The 12,337-nt window shown below is 40.0% G+C and overlaps 1 protein-coding gene across 4 annotated transcripts in view; it reads left to right on the top strand.

Annotated features, from left to right (window-relative positions):
* Positions 1 to 12,337, top strand: part of TBK1 (TANK binding kinase 1) — a 53,121-nt gene continuing 40,784 nt past the window's right edge. For 2 of the 4 annotated variants that reach the window (XM_087442079.1, XM_087442077.1), the window contains exons 1-4: positions 1 to 72; positions 2,451 to 2,568; positions 7,925 to 8,065; positions 10,584 to 10,713. In XM_087442079.1, the coding sequence (XP_087298205.1) occupies positions 2,482 to 2,568; positions 7,925 to 8,065; positions 10,584 to 10,713 (358 nt within the window). In that variant the 5' untranslated portion in view covers positions 1 to 72; positions 2,451 to 2,481. Of the gene's footprint in view, positions 73 to 379; positions 833 to 2,450; positions 2,569 to 7,924; positions 8,066 to 10,446; positions 10,516 to 10,583; positions 10,714 to 12,337 lie in introns of those variants that run through there. The other 2 variants (XM_087442078.1, XM_087442080.1) reach the window with 2 other exon arrangements.

The raw sequence follows: 12,337 nt of genomic DNA, 5'->3' as shown, positions 1-12,337 counted from the left end.
GCTCGCGAAGCCGGAAGTGGCTGGAGACGCCGGAGACTGCACCCCGCGGGCGGCGCGACGGGACCGGGCGCGGTGAGCCGGGGGCGGGCCGCGAGGCGGGGCCGCGGGGCGCGGGGTTCGAGCCGGGCCGGGGCGGCGCGCAGCGCCCGCCCCTCGGGGGACGGTGCTGAGTCAGAGCGGGGGCGGGGCGCGGCGGGGCCGAGCGGCCGGGACCGGGGGGCGGACGGCGCCCGGAGTCCGCGCGTCCGAAGCCGGGTCGGGGGTCGCGGGGCCCGGCCCCTCGCCTGACCCCCGCCCGCCGGCCCTCCGACGCGGCCCCCCGGTCCCGCGGCGCCGGCGGGAAGAAAGAGGATGTGCCCTCCCGGGTCGGGGCCGCCGCCCGCGGCCGGGGCGCGCTGTCAGCCCCTTTCCGCGCTTGGCACGATCGCAGATGTAAATCCATCGATGGGCTTTCGAGACGATTAAGAGGAGACGTTTCCTTAGGGTTAGCGGTGATACCAGCGGGGGTCGGCTCACCGGAAGCTGTAAACTGAAGGCGTCTTTAATAGACACAAATATAATGCAAATTCCCAAACGATTTTTGGGGGGGAAATGGCTTACAGGTTTATTTTCCAGTCCGTTTCCCAGGTATTTTCAGTAGGTGGCCTCGACACCAGTCCTACCCAGTAACTGTCAAATGCATAACCAGAGACCGACTTTTTCCGCTCTGGAACGCGGAGTATAATATATAATATCTGTGTAACTAATGAATCACATAGTGGTAGAGTTTGGAAATCCTGGAACTTTGACCATATGCCGTGTCACCACACCTGTTTTCATCCGTGGACAAATGGTAACTTTCGTTTTGGACAATATAAGGAAGTAGACGGAAGGCAGGGTCACCAGTAATGTACTTGTTGAGTGCCTGCCTGTGCCGTGTCAGAATTTTGAGTGGATTTATACAGAAGGCACCTTGTGCATGTGCTGAGTCATGTTTTGCCATGCTGTTGTTGTGTGGTTGTTGGAAGATAGTTTCAAAAAATGTTTCCCCGATCATTGTGACACCATGGTTTTATATGTGCGTATAGAGAGCAGATGTCTTAGCTGATCAATGTGTTTATAATTATCCACTAGGTACACATGGCTACCTAATGATATTATGTGCCATTTGCAGTTATCTCCGAGAGCAAAGTTACATTCATTAAGGAAGATTTTTCATTACTGAAAAATATTTGAAAATATTATTGAAAAGATATTTGAGAAGTTTGTTATTATTACCTCAGTAGCTGACAAATGTGTGTTGCATATTTTGAAAAAGGAATCTTATTTTTTATTGCTTATTTCCAATAATTTGCTCTATGTAAAATTCCTTATGTGAATTAGATGGGTGGTACAATTCTATAGATATATATTAGGATATCAAAGATTGGTGAAATTTAGACCCCTGACCATTCTTTGTGTTCCTAACCCTACTTGGAATATGAGCAGTCATTAATTCATTGCCAAATACCTAGTCAGTTCTAACTTAACTACGAAGTATTAAGATCTGTTTTGATCTGACATTACAGCAGGTGTAAGGTGGCACGGTGGGACAAATATTTATGCTATTTAGCATACCTCATTTTTTTTCCAACATGGGGCTCAAATATTCTTAATATCCTTATAGTTATATAGCTTTTCAGTATGAAAGGACGAGGCTAGGGGTGATACTTTTTTTGTTTCAATAGACTGTTTTTAGAGCCGTTTTAGATTTGCAGCAAAATTGAGCAGGAGGTACAAAGATTTTGCCATATATCTCCTGCCCCCACTTATACATAGCCATCCCTTGCTTATTTTTTAAGACTTGGTAATACATACTTGGTGTGTGTATATTTGTATACTTGGAGGTTGGAGAAACTGTCCTTAAATTAACTTCAGAAGAGTTAGTGACCTTTCAGGAATAATGATTTTTGCACTTTTCCGTTATGATTGTCAGGCTCTGTGCAGACGAAATTTTAGGTTAGGGAAGTGTGATGCAGCGGTAACAGTGGTTTTGGTTAGTGTTGCCCTGCCCTTGAAGGAAACAGTAATTTTTTCCTATATTTCTGTTATATTTTACATTATTACTTTATTTTAAAACACTTTAAAATATGGATCAATCTTTCAAAACATTTGAAGGAGGTAAGTGGCCGGTATCTCTCTCTTTGACAAAGATAAAAGTAGAAAGGAAATAGATGTTTTTTCAGCCCTGTGATAAGTGAATTAAATTGAATGTAGAAGGTGTCGTTGGTTAGTGTTTTTCAGAGCCCACGCACGCAGCGTTGTAGGCTTTACTATTGCTGGAAACTTAGACTTTTACTTTGAACTGTTGGTACGTTTCAATTTAGCAGTAAATAATGGGTGATCTTACTTGAGACTAAAAATAGCTAACATTGTTTCTTAAACGTATTATTCTTTTAAAACAAACGGGCATGTTTTTTCTTTTCTCTTAGAATAACCAGAGGATCGCCTGACCAAGCCGAGATGCAGAGCACTTCTAATCACCTGTGGCTTTTATCTGATATTTTAGGCCAAGGAGCTACTGCAAATGTCTTTCGAGGAAGACATAAGGTTGGTACAGAGAAACTGTGAAGGCTTTTTATCACTGTGTATGCACCCTTCTGAGAAGCAGGCTGTACTAACATGTGAGACTCGGTGGTTTTGATGATTTTGTCTAAAGGGAATACCTGTTTTAGTGGTTATTTAAGGTATGGCCTGTGTCAGAGGCGGTGATATCTATCCAGTGGTGGCAGAAGTTGTGTGTTGGGGAGTGGAGGAAAACAAGAGGTTGGTTGAAAAATGGACTGGGGAAGATTAGTGTGGTGGCTTTTGATTCTTCCCTCACCTAGTCTTCCCGTGGCAGTGAGTGGTCTCACCAGCAGACGTTCAGTGTGGCAGTGATGGGGGGCAGGGGGACAGGTAGTAGAGGGAGGCAGAGGTGTATTTGGAGGGGAGCCACAGATGATTCTGGTATGCTGTACTAAGGCTTCATGCCCCCAATGAAACAGCATCCTACAAGGTAGATTGAAGTAAAATAAGGTTATCAACAAGGACCCCAGGTTTAAAAGGCTTTCTCCTGATATGAGGTAATCAGAACTTGTTAGTGGAAGTGAGAATAGAATAAAAAGGCTAATCCCAGAGGCACTTCAAGAACCAAAAAGTTTTTGTGTCAGCGTCTATATTGGAGGATGAAATTAAAGATAATAAAAATAATTTAAAATAAAAAATTTAAGACCATTAAAGTTTCTATTCTGGGAAGGAAGCTGGAAAGATAATGGAGTAAAAACTCCTTTTGTAATGCAAATAGTCATCCGCTAATTTTTCAGCACTGTGAATTTGTTTTGAGTTAAATGATGTTTAGAGCCCAAACTCCTAGATTCCTATTTTCAGAAACAGGAGCTCTAAACATTTTGGTAAGGAGGAGTTTCTTCATATTTTCCTGTAGCCTTGAGATCACCAGGCAGTTCTGTCAGTGACAGTGAGATGAGCATTCATGGAGGAGGGGCGGTTTCCTCTGGGGAGAGACTGTGACTATAAACAGCCTCTGTGGCTTGTATAGGATAGATCAGGAGTGTCATATGGACAGTTTTTAGCTTTTTTCCCCTCCGATTCTAGAATTGTCTACAGGTTCTGGCTCCTTGGTTAATAAATTCATTGTGATCAACCTTGGATATTCCTGTCCTAGAAATTGTTTTTGTTTTGTGCCGTGTGCCAAGAAGAAGAGAAAATGGGTGGCAACACAGGATTTAGCAGTGAGAACACATCTGACCGTCTGCCTTCTCGTGACCCAGATTAACTTAATAAACTGTAATAATCACTTGGATTGTGTCAGGCACTATGGTGGACCTGGGAATATAATTGCAAATCACGTGCAGTTCCTGCCCACAAAGAGTTTGGGGTTTAGTAGCAAGGTAGCATTGGAAGAGACATAAATTGGAAACTGATGGAGTGACAGCTGGTCAGTAGTGATAGAGAGTTAGTGAGGCATATCTGAAGTGCCTGGTACTGGTAAATATTTCACATATTCTGCTCCTGTTTCCAAACTTAGATACCCAGTGTCCCTCATGTAAGTGCCTCCTCGTAGCAGGCGCTCAGTAAATGTTTGTTGAATGAAAGGATAAATGAATGAATGAGGACAGAGTGGACTACCCTATGGCAACCTGAAGTTCTTCTTCAAAGGAAACAAAAATGTACTTTATCCAATATAGTTTGAAAGCCTAAAATAGGGATTTGAGAGGCATAAGAATTAACTTAAAAGATTTCGAAGACCTACCTATCTGTGGACAGCTAATTTTCGACAAAGGAGCCGAGAACATACAATGGAAAAAAAGTCTCTTCAACAAAGAGACTTTGTTGGGAAAGACTGGACAGCCACATGTAAAAAAATGAAAGTAGACCATTATCTTATGCCATACACAAAAATTAACTTAAAGTGGATTAAAGACTTGAATGTAAGACCTGAAACTATGAAACTTCTAGAAGAAAACATAGGAAGTATGCTCTTTGACATTGGTCTTAGCAACATATTTTCAAGTACCATGTCTGACCAGGCAAGAGAAACAATAGTAAAAAGAAACAAATGGGACTCCATCAAACTAAAAATCTTCTGCACATCAAAGGAAACCATCAACAAAACAAAAAGACAACCTAAAAATTGGGAGAAGATATTTGCAAACCATGTATCTGATAGGGGTTAATCTCCAAAATATATAAAGAACTCATACATCTCAACAACAAAAAAAACTACCCAATTAAAAAATGGTCAAAAGACCTGAGCAGACATTTCTCCAGAGAAGATATACAGATGGCCAACAGGCACATGAAAAGATGTTCAACATCATTAACTGTCAGGGAGATGCAAATCAAAACTACAATGAGATATCACCTCACGGCCTTCAGAATGGCTGTAATTAACAAGACAGGAAACAACATGTGTTGGAGAGGATGTGGAGAGAAGGGAACTCTCATACACTGCTGGTGGGAGTGCAAACTGGTGCAGCCACTATGGAAAACAGTATGGAGATTCCTCAAAAAATTAAGAATAGAACTACCACACAATCCAGCTATTCCACTGCTGGGTATTTATCCAAGGAACATGAAAACACGAATGCGTAAAGATACGTGCACCCCTGTGTTCACTGCAGCATTATACACAATAGCCAAGACTTGGAAGCAACCTAGGTGCCCAGCAAGGGATGAATGGATAAAGAAGATGTGGTATATATACACAATGGAATACTACTCAGCCATAAGAAACGATGAAATCCAGCCATGTGTGACAACATGAATGGACATTGAGGGTATTATGCAAAGTGAAATAAGTCAGAGGGAGAAGGTCAAATACCGTTTAATCTCACTCAGAAGTAGAAGATAAAAACAACAGACAAACACATAGAGACAGAGGTTGGATTGGTGGTTGCCAGAGGGGAAGGGGAGAGGAAGGAGGGTGAAAGGGATGATTAGGCACGTGTGTGGTGATGGATTGTAATTAGTATTTGGGTGGTGAACATGAGAACAGGATGTAATCCATGCAGAAATAGAAGTATAAGGATGTACACCTGAAACTTATACAAAGTTATAAACCAATGTTACCGCAGTAAAAAAAAAAAAAAAAAGAGATTACCAAGACTCAGGTTAGTATTCAGTCCCTGACAGTCTTCCCAGGCATGTGTTTTGAGAAACCACGCTTGTTCTCAGTGACATCAATTTCAAGTGTTTAGGACTATACCCAAAAAGTCCTGCTTGCCCTTCATAACTGTTGAAGGATTTTTACCATGATATTAGCTAAACCCTTTTATGTTATTACTTAAATGACCAGGTCCCTAAGGTTACTATTTGTAGTTCAAAGTATATTACAGTAGTCTCCCCTTATCCGCAGTTTCAGTTAACGTGCGGTCAACCGTGGTCCAAAAATGTTAAATGAATGAGAGAGGGAGAGAGACCACATTAATGTACCTTATTACAGTATATTGTCATAATTGTTCTATTTTATTAGTTATTGTTCTTAATCTCTTATTGTGCCTAATTTATAAATTAAACTTTATCATAGTTATGTATGGAAAAAACATAGTATATAGAGGGTTCAGTACTAGCCGTGGTTTCAGGCGTCCACTGGGGGTCTTGGAACATATGCCCTGCGGATAAGGGGGGACGACTAGCTACTTAATCCATCTCTTTTTCTTTAAGTTGCCTTTAGCTACTAATGTGTGTAGATGGGTGTGTGTGTGTGATAAGCATGGTGAAGTTAAAGGGAAGTGAGCCGCAAGAAGGAAATGTTGATGTGCACACCTGTGTGTGCATACGCTCGGATCTCTAAGTACCGTTCGTGTGTGCTTGACTGAAGGACAGTGAATGATAGATGACAGGGCAGTTGATAGAGGGAAAACAGGACATCCCACACATAGCCCGGTAACCTCGGAGGTATGATGCAGACTACAAAGGTTTGGGGAATACTGGCCTTGATCACAGTGGGGTACATTACAACAGTGTATCATGTTCCCTGCTTGCTCCTCGGTTAGGATTCTTCTGATTGTAGATTATGTGTGAGACAAGTGTCCTCAGGAAAAAGCTCTCTGTTGGGTGGTGTAGATTTGGCAGTGTTCTTACCTGGGCTGAACAAGTGGAAAAACAGTGTAATTGAGCTGTAGTTAAATTGGTGTTCTATTTTCTTATTGTCTGAAAACGATCAGTGGCTCTTTTCCTCTGAAAAGAATATATGTGGCTTTGGTGTGAGGGGAGTGGGGAAGAACGATCACAGCAGACAGATGGTGGTCTCCACTAGTGATCTGGAAGCGTGAGATTGTGAAGCAGTTAAATGATTTTAAGAATAAGCTCATGAGACTGAGGTGACAGGAGAGGGCGATGGCTGTGAGTGGTGACTGTGTGGAAAGCCATCGAGAGGGCTTCAGAGGAGGACAGCACAGAGGTCCTGCCAGGCGGAGAGCCACAGACTGTCTTTAGGAGGGGGGTGCTTGAGCCCCAAGCTCAAAGAGGAAAAGGTCTTTCCACTCTCTCCAGGCAAGTTCAACCTTGGATTGTGGGAAAAGTAAGATTGAACTTGAAGAATCTGGACTGAGGGATTGGAAGGACGTGGGAGGGTCTGGAAGAGAGCCTTAAAGTAGGGTTAATATGAAGAACGTGAGGATGTAACATTGACCTGAAATTAAGCGTGTATTTTGTGCGTTGTAGTTCTGTGTGTGATCTCCTTCTGTATGCCGTTAGAGAGTGAGAATGGGGGTGCTGCAGAACATCAGCAGAGACAAGGAAATGTCTTTGATCCTCTAGGGATGGCCTGTGAAGGGACAGTCTGCCCTCACCATCCAAGGGAAGTTGCAGAAGGTACCCGAGGCAGCGTGGTGCTGCCCAATGAGGACAGTCCGCCTCAACCTCACTCTGCACCTTCTGCTCCCACACGCGCGTGATCGCAGCTAGGGGATAGTTCTTCAAGGCAATTGCAGTACTTTGAGATTCCTGCTAGAAATTTCATATGTGGAATATAGTTTTCAATCTCTGTTTTCCTGTTTTGGTTAGTTTAAATTTATTAGGTCCTGGAGAAGCCCTTGTGAGTTTCATTTTCTATTTCTTAGAATATACTTTCACATTCCGTGCTATGAGAGCTCTTATCTTCTGATATGTAAATGGTGATCTTTGCCACGGGTATCATAATGGAAGCTTTATTTATAATATGAAAGAAAATAGCCTTTTCTACATTCCAAAGCATACAGTTTGAAAGAAATATTGAGCAGTTGATTGATTGATTTTAGCTTTTAAAAAAAGTCAGGAGTCCTAGTACAAATTACCTATGCTTAAGAATATTCAGGGTGTTTTATAGGAAAGATAGATTGCTATAACTAGTTCTAATGGTACCTTTTTATCTTCTTCATGATTTTATAAATAAATAAAACCTTTCTCTCCCTTCTTTTTTTAGAAAACTGGAGACTTGTTTGCTATCAAAGTATTTAATAACATAAGCTTCCTTCGTCCAGTGGATGTTCAAATGAGAGAATTTGAAGTGTTAAAAAAACTCAATCACAAAAATATTGTCAAATTATTTGCTATTGAAGAGGAGGTAAGTAGTTAAGCTTTAGTTAATTTTGTCATGTTTATTGGACTTATTAATAATTCAGGAGAAATAATCTAATATAAAACACTGTTTTATAAACAATGGGTTTTTTAAAATGGTGAAAATTAGGGCTCATACAACCAAATATTCTACTCTCAAAGATTCTCGAATAGACATACAGTGGAAATAAAGTATCATGGAATCAGACACAGTAGTATAAGAAATAAAAGAATATAGAATATGGTTACCAGTATTATTACTAAAAGAAAAATAAGTGAAGTTAAATTGACATAAAAGGAATACGGAGAAAGTCAAATAATACAAAGAAGGCTTTGTAAAAGAGTAAAAATCCTGGGAATCCAGAGGTTAATATGTGAAGTCCAGTTGTAAAGGATAGGATTGATTTTAGGGGGAAACAGTGAAAATAAGAATGTCATTAGGAAGATTAACTAGAAATAATGGAAATAGAAATCTATTTTAATCCCTTTAGACGTAGGTAATCAATAAAATTGTACCTTTTGAAAAACAATTTGGCAGTTTATACTGCTTATAATAATGATGTCATTTATAGTGATTACTTCTTAGGAAGTAATCAGAAATGTAGATTATAATTCTGTGCACAAAGATGTTCATTACTGCCCTGTTTATAATAAAGAACGATTAAATAAGTTAGAATGTGTGATGGATAGTTACCCAGAGTTAGCTACCCTCGAAGGTAAGAGCATAGCTCTCCAGACTGCTGAGTCTGCTCAAGACTTCAGGCGCCAGCTGCAGGGGAGTTTGGCAAACTGCACAGTCAGAGAGAACGGTCCCCACAAGACTGTGCTTATTCAGACACTAGCTGCAATTCAGGAGTCCCCAGAGCTCTCTTCACTTCACACCAGCTGGCTACAAATTTGGGGCTTCCCATGACTGCCCTCAGATTTGATGATTTGCTAGAATGTTGAATGACACAGAACTCAGGAAGGCACTATACTTAGAATTACAGTTTTATTATAGCAAAAGGATACAAATGAGAACTAGCCACAGGAAGAGATCCAGAGGGCAGAATGTGGGAGGGCTCCAAACGTGAATCTTCCTGTCCTCGGGGACATATTACCCTCCTGGCGTTGATGTATGATGACACGCACAGAGTATTGCCAACCTTGGAAGCTCACTGGAGCCTTTGGTGTCCAGAGTTTTTATTGGGGCTCGATCACATGCTGCCTACATTAGTCTTCAGCCCTTCCCAGAGGTTCGGGCTCCACTTCCTCCGACAGTTGGAACGGGTGTGCTTGTCCTAAAGCCCCAGTGTACATCACGTGGGCAAAGCCCCCGACAAACAAAGACACTTGTAGCAAACAGGACATTCCAGAGGCCCAGCAGTCACCTCCCAGTAGTCAAGGGCAAAGGCCAGACCTCTCTTTGGGTAAAATTAGTTCTTCTCTACACAGTAGTTAAACAGCAATAAAAAGAAATATTTACCAAAATTATAATCACCTGGGAACATGCTTATGCATAATGTTATGTGAGAAAATCAGGATTAAAAATATGTATGCAGTATGACCTTGATACGTACAGTATGATATACAAATAGTGTTACATATCTATAATGTGATTTGATACAGAGAAAAAAGATTGACAGGAAAGGCACCAGAATATTTACATAATTATCGCTGGGTGTTGGAATTATGGGTATTTCCCAAATTTTTAACAGTCAGCATATATTATTTCATTATTTAAAAACAACAGTTTTTCTTTTAAAATTATTTCTCTCTTCTAACTACTCAATAGTAGAGAAAATCAAAATATTTTATATGTGTTTTGGGGATATGTAGAAAAAATTATAAAAGGAAGAAAAGATAAAAAGTCAGAGATGAATACTAGATTTTGAGACTCAAATTCACATTTTTAAGTTTCTGAAGTGGGCATGTGTCTTATAATCAACGTGATATTTGGCAGTATTTCTGTTTCCCTATAAAGCTGTTATTAAATTGATGATGTAGCTTATAATCAGTGGTATGTTAAATTCAAGGTTTAAAATAAATCAGCAGCTCAGATACAAACGAGCAGAGTAGAACTTTGCTATTAAGAGGGACCGCTCAGCTCTCCTCCCACCTATTTGTCTTTAAGGCTAGAATTCCATTCCTTGAAGTAAAAGTACCTGTCATGAGAAGAATCTCTTCTTTTAAGAGATTTGTTAGAAGACCTAATGTCCTAAATGTACTATTACGTATTAGAAATTAAAGATAATTTTTAAAGTACCATTATAACACTGTAGCAATGATTTTCTAGTTCAGATTTAGCCAACTTTCACTGTGGTTTGATTGTCTTCAAAAAAAAATCCAATTTTAATAAGAATTTAGAAGATATTAATTTTTATATGGGTACAGTCAACAAATATTTAATGAATTCCAGGTAATGAAATTCAAAGTGCCTTCATCATTGTAGCAAATTCTACCTTTAAATGAAATCAGGTAAGTGCTGGCATATACTAAAAACTTATTTTTTATATTGAGTCCCAATCGGTGATTTTTTTTTTCAGTCAACAACAAGACATAAAGTACTTATTATGGAATTTTGTCCATGTGGGAGTTTATACACTGTTTTAGAAGAGCCATCTAATGCCTATGGATTACCAGAGTCTGAATTTTTAATTGTTTTGCGAGATGTGGGTATGTTTGTTTATTTATATGATTTTATATATATATATGTATGTATAATTTAATGACATAAGAATTTTTAAAAATAAATTTCTTACATTCAAAACCAAAGACCTTTATACAGTGCTTTCTTAGAGATGACGTTAAAAGCACAAGTACAAAAAAGAAAAAAGATAAATTGGACTTCATCAACATTAAAAACTTTTGTGTTTTGGGGCCAGCCCCGTGGCTTAGTGGTTAAGTGCGTGCTCTCCACTACTGGGGGCCCGGGTTCGGATCCTGGGCACGCACCAACGCACTGCTTGTCCAGCCATGCTGAGGCTGCATCCCACATACAGCAACTAGAAGGATGTGCAACTATGACGTACAACTATCTACTGGGGCTTTGGGGAGAGAAGGGGGGGTGGGGAAGGAGGAGGATTGGTAATAGATGTTAGCTCAGAGCCGGTCTTCCTCAACAAAAAGAGGAGGATTAGCATGGATGTTAGCTCAGGGCTGATCTTCCTCAAAAAAAAAAAAGAAGAAGAAGAATTACCATATGACCTAGCGGTTCCATTGCTAAGTATAAAAACATGCCCACACAAAAACTTGTGCACCAGTATTCATAATAGCCAAAAACCGGAAACAGCCCAAGTGTCCATCAGCTGATGAATAGGTAAACAAAATGTGGTATATCCATACAGTGGAATATTATTTGTTCATAAAAAGAAATGAAGTAGTGATAGATGCTGTAACGTGGATGCACCTTTAAAAAGTATGCTAAGTGAAAGAAGCCAGACACAAAAGGCCAGAATATTTATATGATTCCATTTGTAGGAAATGTCCAGAATTGGCAAGTTCATAAAGGCAGAAAGCAGATTAGTGATTCCCGGGGGTTTGAGGGTAGGGCAAAGTTGAGGAGTGACTGCTAATGGGTATGGGGTTTCTTTTTGACATAATGAAATTGTTCTGAAACTAGAGGTCATGGTTGTACACTCTCTGACTATACTAAAAACTACTGAATTGTATACTTTAAAAGGATGAATTTTGTGATATGTGAATTTTATCTCAATAAAGCTGTTATTAAAAAAATATATGGCAAACAAAGGGAATAATATCTGAATCAATAGATTTATAGAAGTGAATCAATATTTGAGGAATAGGAAAAGCCCAGTGATAGAGAAGGTTTAAGGTTAGTGGGAATTGTTGAACTTGACACCGAAAGCAGCGTGGAGACCATTTAGGTGAGGATAAAGTGAAGGAGAAACAGTGTGTGGTACAGCCTGTTTAATCAAATAGGAGTTACAGATAACTGACGCCTTCCTCAGTTTTTATAAGTGTGTGTTGATACCCTTAAACCTTTTTCATGTGTTATATTTGGACATTTATCTATCAGCTCTCAAACAGATGTTTCAAAGGATCACTCAGTGACACTGCCTGTTAGCCAGAACAACTTATCTCAGTGATGGAGCCACCTTTGCCCTTAAAAAAACAGGGGAGGGGGGGATGGCCCTTTTAGAATAGCAGTAAGCATATGAGAAATATATTTTTATGGAAACAAGTGTGATATTTTGCCTCTTTTTATTACTGTTTTACTATTTTGTGTATTGAGTCTAGTTTACTTCTTTGTGGAATTTTTTCTCAAAGGTAAAGAAAT

The sequence above is a fragment of the Ceratotherium simum genome, chromosome 17 (genome assembly GCF_057802395.1).
Source record: "Ceratotherium simum simum isolate JZ-2026a chromosome 17, ASM5780239v1, whole genome shotgun sequence".
In the NCBI taxonomy this organism is placed as follows: domain Eukaryota; kingdom Metazoa; phylum Chordata; class Mammalia; order Perissodactyla; family Rhinocerotidae; genus Ceratotherium; species Ceratotherium simum.
The sequence above is the reverse complement of the archived record's forward strand: the minus strand, read 5'-3'. Positions and strand labels throughout refer to the sequence as shown.